At 45.6% G+C, this 25,367-nt stretch overlaps 1 protein-coding gene across 1 annotated transcript in view; it reads right to left on the bottom strand.

Annotated features, from left to right (window-relative positions):
• Positions 1–25,367, bottom strand: part of tyw1 (tRNA-yW synthesizing protein 1 homolog (S. cerevisiae)) — a 144,012-nt gene that overhangs the window by 63,633 nt on the left and 55,012 nt on the right. Inside the window, exons 12-13 of the mRNA XM_056283730.1 lie at positions 14,554–14,731; positions 4,184–4,319 (exon numbers count right to left, since the gene is read on the bottom strand). Of these exons, the coding sequence (XP_056139705.1) occupies positions 4,184–4,319; positions 14,554–14,731 (314 nt within the window). The remainder of the gene's footprint in view (positions 1–4,183; positions 4,320–14,553; positions 14,732–25,367) is intronic.

The following is a 25,367-nucleotide window of genomic DNA, read 5'->3' as shown; positions in this document are numbered from 1 at the left end:
AGCGATCCCCGTGTTGGTAGGCAACAGAACAGATGGCTATGCTACCTGGAAGCCCCACGTTAATAATTATTTGCCGAAGGCAACGAAAGGTGTTGATGGAAAGATAGGTACAGCCTACAAAGAAAGGTTTGCAATGTGGGCTAATTTCTGTTTTAAATGGACAACTACTCGCCTAATTTCACTAGCTATGTTAGATTCTGTGTAGATAACTGTATCCCAGTATGAACTATTCACTACTGCCCCAACCAGAAGCCCTGGATTAACAGCAACAATCGCCTGAAGTTGAGGGAGTGTATCAGACGGCCGAATTAATTTTTCTGCCCGCCTCAAAGCTCACAACTTGGACCCAGTGACAGCAGCACAGTGCCCACCCGATGAAGTCGCTCCACAGGTGACAGAGGCTGATGTGAGTAAAACTTTTAGGTTAAGGCTCGTAAAGCTGCTGGCCCAGACAGCATCCCTTCCCGTGTCCTCAAGCCATGTCACACTCAGCTATCTCAGGTTTTTACTGACATTATTAACCTGTCCCTGTCATTGTGTGTGGTTCCACTGTGTTTTAAAAAAACCCACCTGTCCCTAAGAAAACACCTGTCTCTTGCCTTAATGATTACTGACCTGTTGCTCTGACCTCTTATTATGAAGTGTCTGGACAGACTGGTTGTATCGTATATAAAATGATGTAACATTCCTGTTACCCTTGACCCATTACAATTTGCCTACTGTTCCAATAGATCTGTAGATGATGCTATCTCACTTGCTCTGCATACTGCTTTATTACACCTTAAAAAGAAAAATACCCATGTCAGAATATTGTTTATTGATTACAGCTCTGCTTTTAATACAATTGTACCACCCAAACTGGTGTTGAAACACAGAGGTCTTGGTCTGGGCAACTCTATCTGTAATTGGCTATTTGATTTCCTGACAGCCAGGCTCCAGACTGTGAGAATAGGTAAAACACAACTCATCCACATTAGTTCTTAGAACAGGTGTACCTCAGGGCTGCTGTCTCAGTCCCCTATTGTAGTCTGTTTACACATGACTGTGTTGCCAAATATGACAACAGCATCATTAAATTTGCGAATGACACCACAGTGATTGGACTTAATAAGCAACAATGATGAGAGGGCTTACAGGGCGGAAGTGGAAGATTAAACCATATGGTGCCATGATAACAACCGCCGTCTAAACTTCAATAAGACAAAAATCATTGCTGACTTTAGAAAGATCAGAGAAAATCACATTCCTATTTCCATCAGTGGGTCATCTGTTCAAATTGTGGGCAGTTTTAGATTTCTGTTTACACATCACAGACCCCCTCACATGGTCTCTCGACACCAATTGCATCCTCAAGAAGGCACAGCAGAGACTGCATTTTCTGAGGTGACTCAAGAGTTTTGGCATGAGGACCAAAACTCTTATGAACTTTTATCACAGTACCATGGAGAGTTTCTTGACAGGCTGTATCACAGTGTGGTTTGGCAACCGGACTGCAGACTGCTGCAAAGGACTGTAAAGACTGCAGCAAAAATCGCTGGCATGGAACTACCACAACTTCATAATATTTACACAACTCACTGCAAAAGGAAAGCCCAAAACATCATTAAGGACACCAGCCGCCCTGTTCATGTTCTGTTCTCACTCCTTCCATCTAAAAAATGCTACCAGCGCATCAAATCACACACCGCCCGTCCCAGTAGTAGTTTCTTTTCACAGGCAGTCAGGCTGCTGAACAGCCGACGCATCCATATGGACCTTACATTGTTGTGTTATCGTGTACTTTTCTATATTGTGTATATAATGTCAGAATTCTGTGTACGTAGTCTAAGTAGGTCTGTAGTTTTCTTGGGGGGGGGGGGTGTGTCCTTATGTCCTTTATGTTAAGTGAATGCACAACACAATGCAAACAGGTTAATGTTTAGTAATAAATCAGGAAAGGTACTAAGGTACTAAGATACATGATATTGCATCGAAATGAAAGCCGTCATCATCAGCCAAAATGACCATGAAAATTATTGGTTTCCATATAATGGCAAAGAAAAAAAATTAGCATCGGGCATCCTTACTCCAAAGGTAAAACAGAGACTGCAACCGCTACAAAATAACTCTAATATGATTTTCTGTTTTCATCTCAATCAGAAACTTTTACTGTCACATGTTATACTTCTGTCACACCATCCAGCGAACCATCCATTATCCAAACCGTTTATCCTGCTCTCAGGGTTGCGGGGATGCTGCAGCCTATCCCAACAGCCATTGGGTGGCAGGCGGGGAGACACCTTGGACAGGCCGCCAGACCATCACAGGGCCGACACACATTCATACCTAGCGACAATTTAGTACAGCCGAGTCACCTGACCTACATGTCTTTGGACAGTGGGAGGAAACAGGGGCACCCAGAGGAAACCCACACAGACACAGGGAGAACATGCAAACTCCACACAGAGGACGACCCGGGAGGCCCCCAAGGTTGGACTACCCCGGGGCTCGAACCCAGGACCTTCTTGCTGTGAGGCAACCGCGCTAACCACAGAGCCGCCCGCTTCTGTCACACCATTACATTTAATTTTGCTTTGGAAGAACTTTTCAACCTTTTGATATATTGTGGAGACTGACTGTAAGGAGGCACTTCCTTTTGCTTGGATGTTTATAAACCTGAAATTAAATGTAAACATAAGTTCTTGTGTTTACATGTTCCAAATACAGAGTTAAATTGAGCAATGAAGTGGACTCAGATTGTCAGGGGAGTTTCAATTATGAACGTAATTCAACAAAACAGAAAAAAGGGCCAATACAATTTACGAAAAGAGATCAAACAAGCTTTATTTTTGTTTTGGTAAGGAACAGCCAAAGAGACTCCCCGTGGGGAGGAAACAACAGCAAGCGCCTTGACAGCACAATAACAATCACGGCTTTGGCGTTTGCAGTGATGCTGGTGTTATCATCGAAGACACAGGATGTGATACAGACTTGACCATAATTAAGGAAAATTAAGTGCCATTGGCTGGTAATGAGCGTAAAACAGCCATTGCTGCAGATGCAGGTGTCTGGGACCAGCTAGCTCCAGCGCTGGCTGTTAAGGGGACAGGAAAGAGTCTCCCTTCAGATTTACTTTTTATGCTATCAGAACATCACTCTGAAAGGGATGTGTCTGGGATTTTCTTTTCAGTTAAATAAAAAGCCTATTTATTTTGACACTATTTTATTTTGACTGTTTATTTTGGGCGATACGGTGGTGCAGTAGTTAGCACTGTCGCCTCACAGCAAGCAGGTCCTGGGTTCGAGCCCCAGGGTAGTCCAACCTTGGGGTCATCCTCTGTGTGGAGTTTGCATGTTCTCCCCGTGTCTGCGTGGGTTTCCTCCGGGGGCTCCGGTTTCCTCCCACAGTCCAAAGACATGTAGGTCAGGTGGATCGGCCGTACTAAATTGTCCCTAGGTGTGAATGTGTCGGCCGTGTGATGGCCTGGCGGCCTGTCCAGGGTGTCTCCCCACCTGCCGCCCAATGACTGCTGGGATAGGCTCCACCATACTGCAACCCTAAGTAGGATAAGCGGCCTGGATAATGGATGGATGGATTTATTTTGAGAGTGGGTGTCAAAGGAAGGGGGACACAGCAGGGTGGGATTATATACCTGACCATCTCTGAGCACACCATTTGGACTATTTTAACAGAAAAAGTCACACATTTTCCAGAAGCTTGATTTGGCCCTGCGATTTTAAAACAGTGTGACACCAGCCCTGAATAATGTGTCTCCAGAATCTCCAACTGATAAATTGCAAATAATAGTCTATTCAACATTATATTTGAGCCTTAGCTCACCTGGAACAAATCAAGAAAAAAAGTTCATGTGAACATGATTTGAACTGATGAGGTCTTGCAGAGTGTGCTGTTCGGTTTTGGTGGGCTCAGGTATTGATGGTAAACTGTACTAAAGCACCTTCTACTTGTTCTGCAGATACTTTTACAGTATTTCCTGGTATGCTTTTTTTTCCTCCTTTCGTTTAGCATTAGTACACTATTCTGAATAAAATGTATTTCTTTTCTATAATATTCATTTTCAAAAGCTTATATTCCCAACTGGTCTGGTTTTTTAAAACTAACAACCTTCAAGTCACAAGCACATACAGTACTTCTCCATCTTTAATGTCCTGTTTGGAAACAGAAAGCTCCCCCGGGCCTTACCTTCTCCCCCAGGGCCTTCAGGCTGTCTAGAAAGCGGGGCCAGAAGTCCCTGAAGAGCGGCCGGTCGATTTTCTTCAGACTGTCTTTGGTGCTGGCGTCCACGCTCACATAAAGCTGGGTGACTGGTACCAGGTTCCTGGAGATGTGAGAGAACGTGTGGGGAACAGGAAAATGTGAGGGGGATCCCTTTGCAACACAGCATTATCACAGAATGAAACAAATAGAAAGAAAAGAGGGCGACAGGCAGAACGGAAAAACAGGCCGACACAAAACAACAACAAAAATCCGATCTTTCCCCCTCTGCCAATATATGTGAGCTCAGCATATTAACAGGATAATCCAGGCAGATTTCTGTTAGTTCTTAAGAGGAGGTGGATGGGAGACGCTTCTTTCCCGTCTTAAACAAGACAGAAAATGCTTTTCTTTGCTCATCGTAGAGCTGTCCCTCAATTCCCTTCATTACAGCACACTCCTATTAAAGCTGAGGGACAGGTAATCTGTCACAGAGAGACAATCACTGACAAGCATGTGACAACCTGAATTGAGAGAATCTATGAAGTTCTTTGAAAAAAAAAAAAAACCCAGAAAACAGTATTTATCCAGAGGGGATAAAGGAGTATGGGAGCACAGAAGAGGAAACGGCTGAGAAAATCCTGTCAGCTTCCAAACCACTGCAGAAGGGGAGTAGTGACATGAGCTTATTTGGGTGTCATTCTGGGCCAGCCTGTAAGAGCAGCAGTAAATCTGTTGGGCTGGTAAGCAGAGGCAGTAATGTGTAAAATACTCTCTGTGAGGCACTGAACAGGAAATAACTCCCCAACACTGTTCCACAGTAAATTACCACAACAGCAGCAATCATGTTAAAGTTACAGTCCTGAAGATAAGATAAGATGAACTTTATTCATCCCCGTGGGGAAATTCATATATATATATATATATATATATATATATATATATATGAATTTGCAGTCCTTTGCAGTCCTGTGATGCAGTCCTACCTTTAAGGTAAAGGTAGGACTGCATCAGAGATCGGCGTTGAGCCCTTTCCTGTTTGTGATACTGATGGACAGCCTCACAGAACATCTTAAGAACGAGCCACCATGGAGCATGATGTTTGCTGATGACATCGTGCTGGCAAACGAGGACGAGGAGAGGTTAGAGAAAGAGCTTGAAGACTGGAGAGGAGCGCTAGAGATTAGAGCACTACACATCAGCAGAACAAACACTGTGTACCTGTGTATAAATAAGCAAGCAGAAAGTCCAGGATTGACCTTAGGAGGACAGGATGTCCCAGAAGTTAATGAATTCAAGTACATAGGATCGATAATACAGACAGAAGCCTGCGGCGAGAAGGAAGTCAAGAAAAGGACACAACCTGGGTGGAATTATGGAGAAAGGTAGCTGGAGTACTTTGTGGCAAAAGAATGTCGTTGAGGGTAAAGGGCAAAGCATACAAATCAATAGTTAGGCCGGCTATGCTCTATGGTATGGATGCAGTGACAACAACAGAGAGGCTAGAATCTACATTACAGGTGACAGAGACGAACATGCTGCGTTGGTCCTTGGGAGGGACTAGAAAAGACCGGAAAAGAAATGGAGAAGTGAGTGCTATGCTCAAGATCAGAGGAATGGATGAGAAGTTGAGAGAGACAAGATGTACAGAGAGGAGGCGTAAACTATATAGGAAAGAAGATATTAGACCTGGAAGTGCCTGGCAAAAGAAGAAGAGGAAGACCAAGGAAAAGATGGAGAGACCAGATCGAGGAGGACATGAGGAGGGCTGAATTGCGGTAGAGGGATGTGTCAGACAGAAAGCTATGGAGGGCAAAAATCCGCTGTGGCGACCCCTGGGAAACAGGGAACAAGCCGAAAGAAGAAGAAGACTGACATATGGTGATAAGAGGTATTTAGGGATGCACATCAGGACAATAGTGGGCCAAATGAAGTGTAAGTATCGGAGATTTTACTGAAAACTAAAATCTGCTGCAGCGTTTCCCAGTCCAGTCCTCAAGGACCCCCTGCCCTGCAGATTTTCATTGTAACCCTGCATATGCCGGCCCGCTAGTAATTTCTCAACCAATCATATTACAGTATTTAATTATGCCAGGTGTGCCAAATTTGACATAATTAAGTGCTGATTGGTTGCGCAAGTTCAAGCAGGACTACATATGTAGAGTGAAAACCTGCAGGGCAAGGGGGGCCTTGAGGACTGCTTTGTTGGCACATGGAAGCCTTTAGCTATTTCTTTATGGTGGACAAGAAAACAGATTCAATCTCAATTATTTTGCCTACCGACCCCAAACTACTGGTCTGCACTGTTCAGCTGAGGTACTACACCGGATCGGAAGTCAGTATCGGCCGATATTCTAAGACCCGTACTTGGAAGTAGTTTTGGTGGTGAAAAAGTGATATTGGCTGTGGCGACCCCAGGCACGGAAGTTTGGATTCTTCCGGAAACATTACGCGGTTTCATCTGACGTTCTGCCTGCGTGTGCACAAGAACACACTCCTTCCACACAAGTGGCCTTCTCGTCACCTCACATAAAGGTGCCGAACCGGCATCAACCAGACGGGAGGCTGACCAAAGAAACCGCGCTTCTGACGTGGTTATCGGCTCCACAGCGGCACCTTTCAAGGTCATCGTTACTGTTGAGCGCAGGAAGACGATACGATCTCACCGCCACACAAGACAGGAACTGTTTCACACCACAGTAAAAACTTCCTCCCCTCACCCTTGGATGAAGACGGTGTGTTCGAGGTTAAACGCATTTTTTTTTTTAATCAGGACAATAAATTGAATTGATCAAATCTCCCCCTCTCTCTCTTTCCCTTCTCTCTCATGTTTTAATCATGAATTACTTTTGAACTTTACAGGAAAGACGTTTTATTGGTGGTCTTCTTTATCCTCTCTCTCTCTCTCTCTCCCTCACACACACCCACACATTCAAACCCCCTCCTTGGAGCGTTTGCCAAACACTGCCCGTCTCAGACTGAAGATGTCACCTAGCTGAGGGATGAAATGTGTCTGTCAATGAATGTTGTCCCCAGATGAACTCATTCAACCTGCCGTGATAGAGAGAGAGACGTACTTTACCGTCCACAAGGGGAATTCATTTTGCCCACGTCAGTACAATCGGACAAGAAAATGAGTAAAATAAAGAAATAACACCACAATAGAAACAGAAAAGAGTTTTAAAAGAAAAGCAAGGTTTTTCTACTCAGTCTGAGAACGCTGCTCTTTGTGCTCCTGCCCCGGCTTTAAGACGTTCGCTCCTCTGCCACGTCCTCGCCCTTTTTTGCATTTGGCCTTGTGTTTTCAAACCTCTGCTGAAGAGCTGAAAGCTCATTAAGAGAGAAAAATCCAAAGACCGCAAGGAAGCCCGAAACATCAGTCTCGCCGCTGCGCGCCATCGTCTAACCTTGAGTCGCTAATTTTTGTGTATTGCAAGTTATTTTGCGTTTTATGCGCTCAAGCCTGGCTTTGTTTTAAGAGTTAATTGGCGTCGTTTCCTCCAGGTCTGCGGAGGCTGTTGTCGAGACTTTTTCAGCAACATTTGTGGTTAGATTTGAGCTCTCGCATCAGACTGTGCCACCTCTCAGTGAACGCGCCAAGGCATGGACACACAAGCCAGCTGGGTGTGTTGCCTCTGTGTTGCCTCAGCTCGGCTGGGCCTCTCCAGCACGGATCCATTCTCCAAGCTCCAAGCTGGAGTCTGGACCCGCTCCAGTTTGCCTAAAAGGCAAAAGAGGGAGCCAAGGATGCAGGCCTGACCCTCCTGGATACAGTGGCTGGGCACCTCGACTCTCCAGACTCATATGTTAGGGTTTTATTCTTGGACTTTTCAGCTGCTTTTAATACAGTGAACAAAAACACACTTCTGCACCACCTCCAACGACTACAAGTCAACACAACACTGGTTTTATTTATGGATGACGGATTTTTTTTAAAGGACAGACCCCAATATGCCAGAGTGAACCGTTTTAAATCCAGCAGTATTGTTTTTACTGGGGTCGCACAAGCATGTGTCTTGTCACCCATCCTCTTCTCCATATACACAACTTTCTTTTTTTTTAAATTTATTATCTTCCCCTTTTTTCTCCCCAATTGTAACTACCCGTCCAATTACCCCACTCTTCCAACTTGTCCCGGTCGCTGCTCCACCCCCTCTGCCGATTCAGGGAGGGCTGCAAACTACCACATGCCTCCTACAATACATGTGGAGTCACCAGCCACTTGTTTTCACCAGACAGTGAGGAGTTTCGCCAGGGGGACGTAGCACATGGGAGGATCACGCTATTCCCCCCAGTTCCCCCTCCCACCTGAACTGGCATCCCAACCGACCAGAGGAGGCACTAGTGCAGCGACCAGGACACGTACCCACATCCGGCTTCCCACCTGCAGACACGGCCAATTGTGTCTGTAGGAACGCTCGACCAAGCCGGAGGGGTTTGAACTGGCGATCCCCGTGCTGGTAGGCAATGGAGTAGACCGCTATGGCATAACAACCGAAAACAGTTGGTTTCATATGCAAAACACCATGACCATAAACTAGGGTTACAATGGCCATGTGTACTATTCACAGAGGATTGGGGTGTTGTAAGATGGCATCTCAGGACAGATGTGCTCATCAGCACATCTGTCCTGAGACGCATGTTTTCCAAACACTGCGTCTCAGCTGCTTTCAAACCTTTTCAAAGCGAGGAGCGGAGAGCTGTCTCTCTCTAACTGGACAGTAAACAAAAGCGGTAGTCTCCGTATTCTCCCGCCAATACTGGTCATGTAAATAGGCTGGTTAGCCTGTTAAACACTAGATAACGGCTAAAGCTAATGATGTACATATGCAAAGGTTAATGATGTTCACTCATGAACAGAACCTTGATCTTTTGGCGAACATCAACCATGTTGTGGACTCGTGGATTCGTATACTATAAGTGACGGATGTGGTTGTTTTATGCTGCAGGTGTTGTTTTGCTGGTTACTGAGGCTAATTCTTAGTGCATCCTGTCTGTACTGCCAGTAGGCCTGTGGTAGGAGAGGGGAACTTAAGCACGTGTGTCTGTCTCAGAATCAGAATCAGAATCATGTTTATGGGCCATGTAGGTTTGCATATACGTGGAATTTGACTCTGGTTTCATGGTTCTCTCGGTGTACTTAACATAGAATAACAACACCACAACACAACAGAGTCTCATGCCTCTTATTGTGTAGTGACCCGAATGTATTTTATTGGTGTTTATTTGTGCCTAATTCAGATAAAGTCACTTGACGCTTGGCATTTATTGGTGCTCCTTGTGATGATTCAATGATGTATTTTATTTTTACAGGAATGTTAATGTAGATACGGTGCAGTTGATACAGTAATTGATTTGAGATTTGGGGTACACTTTTGTACAAATAAAACTTAAGAGATAGACTTATGATTATGGGTTGTATTACAATACTACTGAATATGGTTTTATTGTTATTATACCCTATCGGAAGTAAGATTAGTGACTGTAGATCACAGATTGATAACACATGATCTTGCCTTTAGGTCAGGTTTTTTTTGTATAGGAGGATTTGGAGACGATTCCAGAGACCAGAAGATTCTCCAGTACATTGGATGGCGAGCCCAAGGAGAGAATCCACCCCAGCTCACATACATAAACACACACTGCTGAACACCGACTGTGCCAGTGTTACAAGTTGTATAGTATGACCAATATGTTCCTATTGATGAACAATAACGCACACATCATTGGGCCCCGGTGACTCATCGGACCTAAAGGACATCTGAAATGTATTTCTCTGATTATTTCACTGCTGTCATTCATCTCTCGGCTCCTGTCATCCCTAGTAGTCAGGCGGCTTAGCAAAATGATGGGGACACGGCGGACAAAAGCACCAAATTTTTTCCACATGCTCTCCATCACCATAGCTTTCAATTCTTGATGGGAGCCACTTCATCAAGATGGCGGATGGCGGCCGCCAAGTAAAATCTATAAGTGCCAATAGCTCAGCTTCCAAGCCACTTAGAAGGTCAATCCTGATGTCAAAATATACATTTTCTGGGTCAACAAATGTATTAAAGCTATTGAGAATATCAATAGGTGACTATTTTTTCTGATATTAGATAATTTAGTTCATTCTGGCAATATAGCTACACAATTATGTACATTATGCACAACATATTTTTGTAACACACAGCGTGAGCATTCCAGTAGACAATAAGGTAAGTAAAGTTAGCCATTTACTCTTATATAGGAAATTAGCTTCCATGATCAAGCATGGGATGGATGTACGGCGTGAAGCCATACAATTTCTGAATCCAGGACAGATCCCAGTAATGGCTGTGGATGCACCACTGTACGCACTGGCCAAATCTGTTCAGTGGAACTGGCCTCAAACACACGGAGACGTCAAATGTGTAGTCATGTTTGGTGGTCTCCATATTGAAATGGCAATGTGGAAGACATATGGCGACTACTTGGAGGCCTCTGGATGGACCACTGCACTGATTGAGGCTGGCATTGCATCCTCTGGCACAGCCGACTCCTTCCTCAAAGCATCCCACCTCACTAGGACAAGACATGCCCACCAAGTGAGCGCTCTGGCATTGGCGAAGCTGCAGCAAGATGCCTTCTTGGACATGCTGACTGAGGGACCACATGATGAGAAGACCAAAGAAGCTTGGAGACAAGATATGATCACCAAGTTTCCAACATTCCAGTACTGGGATACCCTCCTCAACATGGAAATTCTGGGTCTGATATTTGTGCGGGCCCACAGAGAACAGGATTTTCCCCTCTGTGTGGAGTCACTGAAGTCAGCATGGGTGGCTTGGAATTCCTACCCTGAGGTCACGCAGGCCTTCAACTACATGGCAGCGAATCCGCACACTCCCGTGACCATAGATGCCCAACACTTTCGACTTCTGGAGCGCTACACAGTTGTTCTTTACAACAAGACGAGTGATTTGGAATCTGTCAATGAAGCACGGAGAGAGTTGTTCTGCCATAAGAACAAAACGATGGAACACATTCCACCAACGCATGATTCACTGCTGCAGCACGTGAAGCGAGTTGCTTACCAGTCTGCGATCTGAGCGACACCTGAACTGGCCCAGCAGCCGACACCCAGTCCAGAAGGATGGGGATGGACACTGGAAAAGCCTGCAGTGAACTAGTCAAGTGCAGTTGTCAAAGCACAAGTGGTTGTGGTGCAAGGTGCTCATGCAAGAAGGCACACTGGAATTGCACAGATCTTTGCAGTTGTAAATGTGACATAATTTGAATATACTTTATCTTAGAATATTATATATTATCTTAGTGAAGATAATAAAGTTCAATTCAATTCATGCATGTTGTCAGTTTTTCAGTGTACATGTATATGACCTATATTAATGTATGTCTGACCGTTTAGGAACTGAGTTGAAAATTACGTAAATACATTGTCAGAATGAACATATTTATTTGATTTTGGCACAAATAATTATCTAGTGATATTCTCAATAGCTTTAATGCGTTCATTGACCCAGAAAATGTATATTTTGACACCAAGATTGACCTTCTAAGTGGCTTGGAAGCTGAGATATTGGCACTTAATGGCCGCCATCCGCCATCTTGATGAAGTGGCTCCCATCAAAAATTGAAAGCTATGGTGATGGAGAGCATGTGGAAAAAATTTGGTGCTTTTGTCCGGCGTGTCCCCATCCTTCTCAAATCTGGTCCTAAGCCGCCTGACTATAGTAATGTCCTGATACGTCCATATCTATTGGGTGGCACAGTCGCACAGGGGTTAGCGCTGTTGCCTCACAGCAAGAAGGTCCTGAGTTCAAACCCAGGGGTTGTCCAACCTTGGGGGTCATCCCAGGTCGTCCCCTGTGTGGAGTCTGCATGTTCTCCCTGTGTCGGCAGTGTGTTTCCTCTGTGTGCTCCGGTTTCCCCCACCATCAAAAAGACATGCATGTTAGGGTTAATACCCCTGTCTGTGCCCCTGACCGAGGCATGGCAAGACGAACCGGAGTTGGTCCCCGGGCGCTGCACGGCAGCTGCCCACTACTCCTAGCTACACAGCTAGGATGGGTTAAATGCAGAGAAGAATTTCCATACGGGGATCAACAAAGTATTATCAAAATCAAAAAAAAAAATCTATTACACTTATCTATATTATCTATAGCGACATTACCGAGCATGCTTGTCACATTATCATGTAAATCTTCAGGATGTAGTGTTAAGAAGTGAAAACACTGACAACCAGTTCAACTGGAGGCAACTGACTCAGTGAGAATTCAGATCCTTTTACCTTTTGAGAATCGAACCACAACAAGACTTAAATCGTTAAACTTATGTCCTCTTAAACACCATTACTCTCCGCCTACAGCCACTCCTATGTCTGCACACAAATAAACACACAAAATAAAACACACACACACTCATTCCTTCCTATTCCAATCAAAGTAATGTGTGGCTGTCAGACTGGATAAGTCCCGACAGCTTGTCCCTGACTGGCCGGCTCTGGTGAGGCGGGGCATCGGGAGGATTGATGGCTTTCATTCTTGCCTTTGGCAATCCTTGGAGGGCCGGGAGACAACACGTAAGGCGGTGACGGGCAAGGCAGCCAGAGACACTGTGACACTGCGATTAAATGTCCCCCATCGAGACAAGCTAGCTGTCAACAGCACAGATTGATATGTTTGGATGGGGGCGGGGTGGGGTGGGGGACAAAAAGGCGAAGTGAATGAAGGTTAATCTTCAGCTCAGATGGTCAACAACCATGTACTTCAGTCTGCTCCATCATGACAACATATCACAATTATGTGACAATTATGTTTACAAGCCATAGAGGGTGTCCGGGTAGCGTGGCGGACTATTCCGTTGCCTACCAACACAGGGACCGCCTGTTCGAATCCCCGTGTTACCTCCGGCTTGGTCGGACACGACTGGTCGTGTGTGCGGGTGGGGAGCCGGATGTGGGTATGTGTCCCGGTCGCTGCACTATCGCCTCCTCTGGTTGGTCGGGACGCCTGTTCAGGGGGGAGGGGGAACTTGGGGGGAACAGTGTGATCCTCCCACGTGCTACATCCCCCTGGTGAAACTCCTCACTGTCAGGTGAAAAGAAGCGGCTGGCGACTCCACATGTATCGGAGGAGGCATGTGGTAGTCTGCAGCCCTCCCCGGATCGGCAGAGGGGGTGGAGTAGCGACCGCGACGGCTCGGAAAATAGGGTAATTGGCCAAGTACCATTAGGGAGAAAAAGGGGGGAAAAATTGCGGCTGCTATTTTGCTCCTGCAAAGGCACAGATAGGATAGCACTGGTATCTTTACAATCACGTAAATATAGACGCCTACTGGAGTAAAAAAAGAAACGCCTGTCAGTAAGAATAGTCGCTTGTTTTTCATAAAAGTTCACACTAGGACTTCATTCTGAAACAGCAAACCGAGTCCCAACACCCTAAACCCTGGAGGCAGCTTGTCCTAACATGACACACAAGTAAAGTGTGACCAAGTGTTGCTGTGCAGACAGGGGGACGCTTGCTTTATACACTCGGTCTACTGCAGGTTTTACGTGGGGCAAAGCACGGCACTGATACCCTGGTAGAATCTGTGGCACGTCCTCACAAGGTGGAACATATTTTTAAGAAGGTACGGGATGGATTATTTTACAAAGAGCTGTTTGAAATGTCATGCCACTGGTTTTATCTTGACAGAGTCGTTGAGCAGAATCTGCCAGGCTGGACGGCGTGGCTCTCCGAGGCCATGTCCGGGTGGTCCTTCCTCAGGCACAAACCCCGTTCTGCTGGCGGTGCAGCTCCCGGCTCCCGCCTGCTGCTGCAGATAAAGGAGTGTGTGTGTGTCTGTGTGTGTGTGTGTGTGTGTGAGGCACATGCCCATTCACATAACGCCATATGAGGTGATGATGACTTTTATGTATTTTTCATGCAGGCTATGTGCAAAAAATGGGGGCCGTGCCTGAAGGGTCTTTAGTCAAAGGCAGAGCGGGGGACATGGAAAATGGGAACAGGAAGCTATATACTTGGCTTTTAATTTGAAAGGTTGTCTGCCCAGATTAGGCTTTATCGGGAAGTTCCAAGCGAGAAAGTTTGGAACAATCCCATTAAATAAATAAATAACTAAAGGCATTGATAGATCAACGCAGAGAGGAAGAGGGAGAAACAGAGAGAGAAAAGAGAAACAGAGAAAGGACGAAACGTGCCGGCACTGTATTCATCCTCTCTCCTGTGAATATATTGCCCCAAACAAGGAAAACACAAACTTGAGAACAAGAGCAAACGCACAACATATGGATCCATAAAGCCAAACACAAACTCGAGAACAAGAGCAAACGCACAACATATGGATCCATAAAGCCAGCTCAGTTATGCCCCCACCTGATCTCCTGGGGGAACTGCGCGTTGGTGACCAGGAAGCTGGAGATGCGCTGGGTGTGGAGGAGGCGGAGGAAAGTGTTGATTTCTGGGTACATGATGGGCTCGCCCACCAGGGAGAGGGCGCAGTGCTTGACCGCCAGGCCCTCCTCGAACCGCTCCGGCTTCACTCCTGGGACACCTGGAGGACGAAGGGTCAAAGGTCAGATAAAAGAGTTTGATGTGCAGGCAGATTCTACTGTGGGCTGGATGGACTTGAAATGGATGTCTTACTCCCTATCAGCTGAGGTCTGGATGGAGGGAAATAGAAAGGAGGGGCAGGGGCAAAAGCTTTGTGTTTGTCCGAGGTTCATAAAAACTGCATTAAAGCTTAAAAAATAAACCTGAGCTGAAGCTTTGGAAGTTGTAATGAGGTCAAACTTTGGAATTATGTGCGACCAAACAGGCGTTAAGAGAGACAGAACAGTTTTGGGAATAAAATACAAGAGGAGAGGAAGGGACAGGTGAGGGGCAGAGGTGAAAGAATGGAAAGGAAAAGAGAGAAAGACAAAACATAGAGAAAGCGAGGGCAGGGAGGGAAAGAATGAAGAAAAGGAAGGAAAGCAGAGAGCGAGAGAGGAGGAGGAGGAGGAGGAGGAGGAGGAGAGGATGATGATGATTTGCTTAATTCCTGGAATAGCAACAAAACGTTGTACTTCGGCAGGTTGGCCTGAAGCCCAGTCTGCCGCTTTCCCTCCCTCTCTCTCTTTCCACAAGGTGGCTTCTGTCTCTTCACCTCCTATTGACCACTGCAGGTCTCCTGGCAGTGGCTGCTGGCTGCTGTTAACATTTTGTTGTCATTAGTGCAAACGTGTCCGGTATGCAAGATGGTGAAATACGGCAAAACGCTATGCTATGAAGGAGGCAATACTAAAAAGAGCTGTGAGGGGAGCATGTCGATCGAAGCATTTTTCCTGCAAAATCCAAAAACTCCATGAATGCACACAGAACAACAGCAGAGCCCTCCTTTTATTCTCTCAGAATGTGCCCCCCCCCTTTTATCCCCAGTTGTACTTGGCCAATTACCCCACTCTTCCGAGCCGTCCCGGTCGCTGCTCCACCCCCTCTGCCGATCCGGGGAGGGCTGCAGACCACCACATGCCTCCTCCCATACATGTGGAGTCGCCAGCCGCTTCTTTTCACCTGACAGTGAGGAGTTTCGCCAGGGGGACGTAGCGCGTGGGAGGATCACGCTATTCCCCTCAGTTCTCCCTCCCCCTGAACGGGCTCCCCGACCGACCAGAGGAGGCGCTAGTGCAGCAACCAGGACACATACCCACATCCGGCTTCCCACCCGCAGACACGGCCAATTGTGTCTGTAGGGACGCCCGACCAAGCCGGAGGTAATACGGAGATTCGAACCAGCGATCCCCGTGTTGGTAGGCAACAGAATAGACCGTCAAACCACCCAGATGCCCTAGAATGCGCTTTTTTAACACACATGCAACTATGGGCCTGAGTGAATCCATTACTCTAGTCATTGGGCAGCAGGCGGGGAAACACCCTGGATAGGCCACCAGTCCTTCTAAGGGCCCCCCCCCCCCCCACACACACACACACACACACACACACACACACACACACACACACACACACACAATCAAACCTAGGGACAATTTAGTACAGCCGAGTCACCTGACATGTCTTTGGACTGTGGGAGGAAACCGGAGCCCCCGGAGGAAACCCACACAGACACCGGGAGAACATGCAAACTCCACACAGAGGACGACTCGAGACGACCCCCAAGGTTGGACTACCCCGGGGTTCAAACCCAGGACCTTCTTGCTATGAGGCGACCACGCCAAACCACTGTGTCACTGTGCTGCCATGACTGCTGGGATAGGCTCCAGCATCCCGCGACCCGAATTTGGATAAGCGGCTTGGATAATGGATGGATGGATGAATCCATTACTCCTGAAAGTGCATGCTGCACTTCTCTATTATTAGTATTAGCAAACTTAAGAGCCTGAAATTGGGATGAAGACATTTATGGGAACTGAACAGGCGGGTGACTGAAGTTGGTGGGGGAAAAAAATAGACTGACAAAAGAGCTAGAGGGATAATGGGGGAGATAATGGGGATTAACTCAGTTTTTTTCAGGTGCTGCTGTCATTTATCTTAATTTGCATACTTGAAGCTGGTGTGTTGTTTGTGCGCTACAGGGAGGAGTATGTGAGGACAGGCAGCACAGGAACTGATGAAGTCACTCGGACGGGTGATGAAAAGCTTCTCCCACTAAACGTTGTGTCCAGATGAGCCGATTCAACTTTCTCTGATGCCAATGCAATGCGATCAACTCTGTAGTGCACAATCATCTTCTCATCCGAGGACGAGAACCAAGGATGCACAAATGTCACTAGGATTTTGCTGAACGGATGCATGCATTTAACTGGATAAAGCGGAAGACTTTCTTGGAGTTGTCCCTGCCTACGTCCATTATGAGCTTTAGAATTTAGACAGCCGTCCTTATGTGACCAACATTTTCTTGTAATGATATTTCCTTGAGGAAAACTAAGGAGAGATCTGACAAAATTAACACTGTGTTGATCGCTGTGTTTGCTCGATAAAGCTGCTGGAGAGAAACACAGCAGAAACATATTGCAAAAACCCCAAGGCATAATATTTTGGAGAATTAACTTCAAATCAATAAGATATTGTTGAGGTGGCAGCAGACTACACTCCTGTTTGCTGTTATCAAATAAATGCATTGAATCTTGATGAATCAAAAGAAGTCAGGCCAGTCGACTTAATCTCGCCGTCTTGCCATTAAATATAGATTGACTGAAATGGCAATGCAGAATGATGTCTCTTTGGGGGAACCGCGATGAGCAACTGTCGCTGCGCTACATCTCAAGGGCAAATCACATCACGCAACAGCTGCAAAGTCGTCCAACAGCAAAGAGTTCCCCGGGAGGAATCCCACTTAATTCTGCTCAGAATAGCCAGCTGAGGCCGACAGCGCAAATGTGTTGAAAGAAGTGTCTGAAACCTCATTAAACGTACATCTTCTTGATATTAGTCATGTGGATTCCCATTAGACTCCTACATGGGTTGCTATCTAGCTGCTCTCTGGAGGGGCCTCTTGTTTTCTTCTGAAGTGAGAGTGCTGCAATAAAAGTCAAGTCTATCAGGACTAAGACAAGAGCAGTGTAACAACGTGAAAGTATGGAACAGTAACTAATTTTGAAGCCACACTTTTGGCTCCAGGGGATGATGGATCACCATCTGAGACCTCTGATGTCCTCTGGACTGGACCTGTGTTATATTGGGTAATGGATAGAGTCCCAGTCAAAAGAAAAATCTGTTCAGCACAATGATTGGCAAAGAAGTGATAGTGGAGAGGTTTGTTGGCTGTGGTAGTGGGGTGTGGTTTAGTGTTGGCTGGAAGAGGAGAGGGGGAGCAGTGGTTCGCGGGAGATCAGACGTAATAGGGGGGCTGATTAGCAATCAGCCTGAGGTGTGCCTGATTAACAATTTGTGCGTATATACCGCGGTGAATCTGCGTTATGTCAACAAAGATTGTTAATCAGCACAGATAGATCACAACCCTACGGCAACTCACCTCGGATATAACAAAACACTCGACCGGATAGGGGCTCGATTCTACTTGCAGGGGATTCACAGCAACATGCGCTGGTGGTGTGAGTCTTGCTGCCAATGTCAATTAGTGATCTTACCGGCAATCCCAAAAGTGCCATTGCACCCATTACCATTAGTTGAGGTTCCATTCGAGCAGTTTGGCATGGACCTCATCTGGCCATTACACCGGAGCAGATGGGGATACAGCTTTGTGCAAGTCATAGTGGATTACGCAAAGTGCTATCCCGAAAGCGTGCCATTGAGCAACATCTCGGCTAAAAGTGTTGCACAGGCACCTTTTCATTTAATCTGTTGTCTTGTTTCACCCCGTTTATTGTAAAGCGACTTTGAGTGTTAGAAAAGCCCTTTAAAAGATTGATTTATCATTATTATTATTATTAATCTCCCAAATTGGAATCCTGAAAGAGATTCTGACAGACCAGGGCGTGTCATTCAGAACCAGAATCATCTTTTATTTGGAGCGGGACTGAGAGGAGTGATCTGCTATCGACAAACTGAAACTAGGTTGTCAAATCAAACTCACCACGTCAAATCAAACTCACTCCTTTCACAAAATCCCACCCAACTCTGTTTCAGTCAGATATAGGTCAAATTGGGAAGTTTTCAATGCTCTAAATGCCATTTCATGGGACTTTTAACATGGAAATTAAGAAATAACCTGATATATCCCATAGGCATAGGCACTGATGGCGTCAACTCAATGTCATCCAAGTAATATAAAAACAGCCTCTGGATATTCGCCAACACTCAAAGCTAACAAGTACCAAACAGAAAGGCTAAGGTCAATAGTGGCCAAATGAGACAATCTACATGATTAATCGAGACTGATCTCATAAAGACCCTTTGAGGCCCCCCTGGGACATTTTGCCATCAGAAACTAAAGATCATGGTCTTCAATCAGGTGAAGGTAAGTGGCATGTGACGGGGGGAAGTCTTTGACTTGATTTAAATTTGTTATAAATTTTTATTCCAAAAGGGATAAACTCTTTTAGTCCTTTTGTTTGGAGCACAGGGTATGTAATGTGTTTAGTGTTTTACTTAAGAATGGCAGGTGAAAAGTCATCATTTGAGACTGAACTTGAGCCTCTGGTTGAGAGGCAACCTCACTTACCACTTGGCCATCCAGATGCCCAGTTTTAATGAACTACAGACCACCATTCCGATGCGTATCACAGGCTTGAGTTACTCTTTAATTACGTTTGTAAGTACACTTCAATTTTATATCAGAATCCCAGAAACAAGAATCAAGTTTATTGGCCATGTAGGTTTGCACTACATGGTACTTGACTCTGGTTACCTGGCTCTCAGTGTACTTAAAACAGAATAACAACATAATAATCTTCAGATATATAAACAAGGACTGACGATATACAGGTAATAAGAGGAAATAAAGAGCAATGGTGCAGAAAATATATCGAAATAAATGTTAGCAGGTTACTTACAAACATGTGTGAGGTAGATGGACATGACAGAGCATACCAGTTTTCATACAAGGTACAGTACAGTATATACAAAATGGTTGGCTTTATTTGACAATGTTAAGTGTTCATTGAATGTCAGCCCGTGGAAAGAAACTGTTTTTATATCTGGTTGTTTTGGTGTACAGTGCTCTGTAGCGCCTACCAGAGGGGAGGAGTTAGAACAGGTTGTGACCAGTGTGCCAGTGTGTGATGGGTCTCCAGTGATGTTGCCTGCCCATTTCCTGACTCTGGAGATGTACACTCACTGGCCACTTTATTAGGTACACCTTGCTAGTACCGGGTTGGACCCCCTTTTGCCTTCAGAACTGCCTTAATCCTTCGTGGCATAGATTCAACAAGGTACTGGAAACATTCCTCAGAGAGTTTGGTCCATATTGACATGATAGCATCACGCAGTTGCTGCAGATTTGTCGGCTGCACATCCATGATGCGAATTTCCCGGTCCACCACATCCCAAAGGTGCTCTATTGGATTGAGATCTGGTGACTGTGGAGGCCATTTGAGTACAGTGAACTCATTGTCATGTTCAAGAAACCAGTCTGAGATGATTCGAGCTTTATGACATGGCGCGTTATCCTGCTGGAAGTAGCCATCAGAAGATGGGAACGCTGTGGTCATAAAGGGATGGACATGGTCAGCAACAATACTCAGGTAGGCTGTGGCGTTGACACGATGCTCAATTGGTACTAAGGGGCCCAAAGTGTGCCAAGAAAATATCCCCCACACCATTACACCACCACCACCAGCCTGAACCGTTGATACAAGGCAGGATGGATCCATGCTTTCATGTTGTTGACGCCAAATTCTGACCCTAATATCCGAATGTCGCAGCAGAAATCGAGACTCATCAGACCAGGCAACGTTTTTCCAATCTTCTATTGTCCAATTTTGGTGAGCCTGTGTGAATTGTAGCCTCAGTTTCCTGTTCTTAGCTGACAGGAGTGGCACCCGGTGTGGTCTTCTGCTGCTGTAGCCCATCTGCCTCAAGGTTCGACGTGTTGTGCATTCAGAGATGCTCTTCTGCATACCTCAGTTGTAATGAGTGGTTATTTGAGTTACTGTTGCCTTTCTATCAGCTCGAACCAGTCTGGCCATTCTCCTCTGACCTCTGGCATCAACAAGGCATTTTCGCCCACAGAACTGCCGCTCACTGGATATTTTCTCTTTTTCGGACCATTCTCTGTAAACCCTAGAGATGGTTGTGCGTAGATCAGCAGTTTCTGAAATACTCAGACCAGCCCGTCTGGCACCAACAACATGCCATGTTCAAAGTCACTTAAATCCCCTTTCTTCCCCATTCCGATGCTCGGTTTGAACTGCAGCAGATCGTCTTGATCATGTCTACATGCCTAAATGCATTGAGTTGCTGCCATGTGATTGGCTGATTAGAAATTTGCGTTAACAAGCAGTTGGACAGGTGTGCCTAATAAAGTGGCCGGTGAGTGTATAAGTCCTGAATGGAGGGCAGGTTGGCACCATTTTTTTTTTGTACAGACTTGACAGTCCGTTGTAGTCTGTCCTTGTCCTGTTTGGTGGCCGATCCAAACCAGTCAGTGATGGATGTGCAGTGGATTATTGCAACCTCCCATCTATATGCAGACTTGTTACCATCACGGATAAGGTCAATGATGGCTGTGCCATCTGCAAACCTCAGGAGTTTAACAGACGGGTCTCCTGAGGTGCAGTCATTTGTGTAGAGGGAGAAGAGTAGAGGGGAGAGCACACATCCCTGGGTGGCACCAGTGCTGATTATCTGGGTACTGGATGTGATTTTCCCCAGCCTCACCAGTTGCCTCCTGTCTGTCATGAAGTTTTTAATCCACTGGCAGATGGGGGCTGGTACAGTGAGCTGGGTGAGTTTGGAGTGGAGCATAACTGGGATGATGGTGTTGAACGCTGAGCTAAAGTCCACAAACAGGACCCTTGCATGTATCCCTGGGGAGTCGAGGTGTTGGAAGATGTAGTGCAATCCCATGTTGACTGCATCCTCCATTGAACTGTTTGCTCGGTAGACAAACAGCAGGGGGTCTGTGATTTCCTTCAGGTGGACTAACACCAGTCTCTCGAAGGATTTCATGACCACAGACATTAGGACAATGAGCCTGTAGTCATTTAAACCTGTGACACAGGGTTTCTTGGGGACTGGGATAATAGTGGAACTCTTGAAGCAGGAGTGCACTTAACCCAGTTCCAGTGATCTGTTGAAGATCAGTGTGAAAATGGGGGCCAGCTGGTCACCACAGACTTTTAGACAGGAGGGTGACACGCCATCCGGGCCCGGTGCCTTCCTGGTATTCTGTCTCTGGAAGAGCTGGCACACGTCCTAAACATATACCCTGAGTGCGGGTGGGGGGTTGGTGGAAGGGGAGAGGGGCTGGCAGGGGGTGCAGTTGGTTTTGTGTTGTGGCCGGAGAGGGTGAGGGTTGTGAAAGTTCACTTATCAAACCTGCAGCAAAACTCATTTAGATCATGAGCCAGTTGAGGGTTCCCTGCAGTGTGGGGGGATGGTCTCCTGTACTTGGTAATGTCTTTCAAACCTCTCCAGACCGGTGCTGGGTCATTGGCAGAAATCAATTTTTAAACTTTTCAGAGTAGCACCTTTTTGCCACTCTGATGTCATTCATGAGTGTATTTCAGGCTTGGTTGTATCGGATCCTATCTCTACTCCTGTAGGCTTTCTCTTTGGTCTGATGAAGCTGCCTGAGTTTTGCTGTGAACCAGGGCTTATTATTGATGAAGGTACAGAAAGTCTTGGGGGGGCACACATGTCCTCACAAAAGCTGATGTAAGATATCACAGTATCAGTAAGTTCATCACTATAATCAGGGGTGCACAAACTTTTTTTGGTCTGGTTCTCAAGGAAGCACCTGGAGATGTTGCTTGGTACTCAGTCTTTACACGGCACGGTTATCCTACAAGCTGTCGTCATCACTACCCTACCGACTGCTCTCCTCACTGTCATCCTCTCTTTTAAACATGGCAGATGAAGATGTAGGCCTACTTTCTCCCTGGATGAATCTGCGATTAGCTGTTTGCGTACATAAGTCAACAGCTGGCTTATGGTCAAAAGTCTCTGTTGTCATCTTAGACAAGTGGTTGTGCATCAAGGATGAGAGGCAACAGTCTGACAGGCGGGATCTGTACTTGCTTTTCATTATATCGAAATGTGAATATCTCCTCTCACATGCAGCACTGTTCAAGGGCAGTGTAAGGGACAACAAAAGGACTCTATGAATGTTGGAGTAACTACTATCTGGATTACTTATCTTCACTGTGTTGATACAGAGGAGGCTTCCAAACGTTTTCCTGCTTGATTTAAACGCATCCATTCTCTTACAGTGGAGTCTCTGTCAACAGACAAGCGGGCCTCATATTTCTGGAGGATGTTACTAAGTGTTGTGTTGCCAAAACTGTGGAGGTCTTGCATTTCTTGAGGCCAAGTTAAAAATTGATCACATGACCTAAGCAATTTATATCTGCTTTCAAACTCGTGAATTAAACCTCTCAACACATCAGCCTTGTCCCTGTCAGCATCAGAATTTTAAATAGTCTCTTTTCTGTACTTGCCTTCACTGTCAAGCAATAGTGTCAGCTGTCTAGCAGCTACCATGAGCTCATCTTTGCATTCACCAGTAGTCAATTTATCTTGCTGGAACCTGAGGGAGGTGAACTGTAAAATATTTCCAGTGTCAAGCATGTTGGCTAGGAAACACTGAAACCGCTCTGTGCAGATATGTTTTAGGTCACCGTCATCACTTGTAGCCACTTGAATTTGAATGGCAGGCAGGTAATAGCCTCCATATTTTCAACAGAGTCTCTTGCCTCCATGCGGATCATCTGATGTTGTGAAACTTTCCTAGTTTCACAAAGGCAATGCCATTCTCATCACATATCTTCTTTAGTTGTTTTGTTCTTTTTGCGCCCCTTCTCTGTACATAAAAGCTGAACTTGATAACGGATTGATTAAATGTCTCACAGTATGGTACCATACGATCAGCTGACTTTGTGCAGTTCACGGGGGTGTGGGCAGTACAGAATATGCACAAGGGAATCCCCGATCGCCACCATCTGATGCAATTTGGGAACGACCCCACTGTAAACTCCAGCGTTGACTGCTGCTCAATCTGTACACACCGAGACCAACTTCGTCTACCACTGATCCCCTAAACCACAAGTATGGAAGAGCTGCTCCAGTCTGTTCACTACATCCTGTGCCACTCAGTTAGCACCCAAATTAATTAATCCAAGGAAATCTGAGGTAAACTTTCCATAGCTAGACACAATTTCCTGCTCCACTTGTGTTATGTCTTCTGATCCATCAAAGAGCACACCCCAAAATTCAGGTGCCTTCAATTTTTCACTCAATTCTAAACTGATTGTGCAATGCTCTCCATGATGCGGATCCCCCCTTCTCGTGAATGATATGCACCCCCGACATTACTGCCAAGCCTCTTGAAAAGTGCAATATCCTCCTCTTATGCACGCATCAGGCGTGCATGTTTCACTTTGTGAAAGGCCAACAGAAAAATATTACACCGTGCTTGACGCTGTTCTTCATTCAGTTTGTCCTGCCACATGTACAGAGGGCGAGTGGATTTCTGATCCTGGCTGCACCTGGTATCAATAGTTTGCACTATGTTCAAGGCTCAGCGTTTTCGGTTTTTACCGATTTTCACCTAAAAATACCCAGATTTTTTAAAAGAAGCAGATCGGTTTAAAACTGATTTTCACCCGGATTTTATGTTTCCACGGATCCAAAAGTTGTTCCTGTTCGTGTGAGGTTATGTAAGAGTGTCCTCTTGTGGCGAAATTCGGCATGCTGGATGGCTTTGAAAAATAAAAACCGAAAACGCCGAGCCTTGACTATGTTCATGTGCTCTTTACTCTTCTCATCCTTTTCAAAAGCTGGATGACTGGAAATTTTTTTGTCCCTATATAAAAGGTGCTGCTTTTATCTACGAGATTGGGATTTTCACAGCATATTTTGCACCACATCTCTGTGCGTTCCTCATCTGTTTGGAGCCAGGCTACTTCCTGCAGCCACTTTTCCGTGAATAACATTTTTTTTTATGTACAGTTTCAGTCTGGCATTTCTGTGGAGGTGGTGCAACACCAAAGTAATGACTCAATATAGCTTGCTTATTGGACATTTTGATGAATGAACAAAAATCCTAAAACCAGAGAAAAAAATGCAATGTTAAGCTAGTTGTAATGTAAGCTAACTATCTGCTGGAGCTCAAGGTCTAACAGTTAACCTTGCTAACTTGGAAAAAAAACTGCAACTGCATAATCAAGAACTAAGGGTAAAAGCTGCACGATTAACAACTGATTATTAAAACTGACACATCTGTCATAGTGACTTCTTACCGTGATATATGGAGAAAAGCCTGTTGTTTCAGTAAGTGTATCCCAAAAATGTTGGTACGCAAAAGCGCTGCTTTTCGTATTACCTGCTGCGCATCATTTATTTTGACCATGCATGCGCACCACTGTATGTGCACCTCTGATTACAGTAGTAGAAAGCAGTAAGAAGTAGAAAAAGACTCGGAGTAGAAAAACTTGCTTAACCACTGTGAAGGTTTTAGAGGCCATTTTCTAAATGATGCCTCACATCAACCATGTCATAAAATGTGCCATTAACAGTGGCCGACCCAGATGAAGAATATCTAATGTGATTTCACAATGCCACCATAAAGA

The sequence above is a fragment of the Lampris incognitus genome, chromosome 7 (genome assembly GCF_029633865.1).
Source record: "Lampris incognitus isolate fLamInc1 chromosome 7, fLamInc1.hap2, whole genome shotgun sequence".
Classification (NCBI taxonomy): domain Eukaryota; kingdom Metazoa; phylum Chordata; class Actinopteri; order Lampriformes; family Lampridae; genus Lampris; species Lampris incognitus.
The sequence above is the reverse complement of the archived record's forward strand: the minus strand, read 5'-3'. Positions and strand labels throughout refer to the sequence as shown.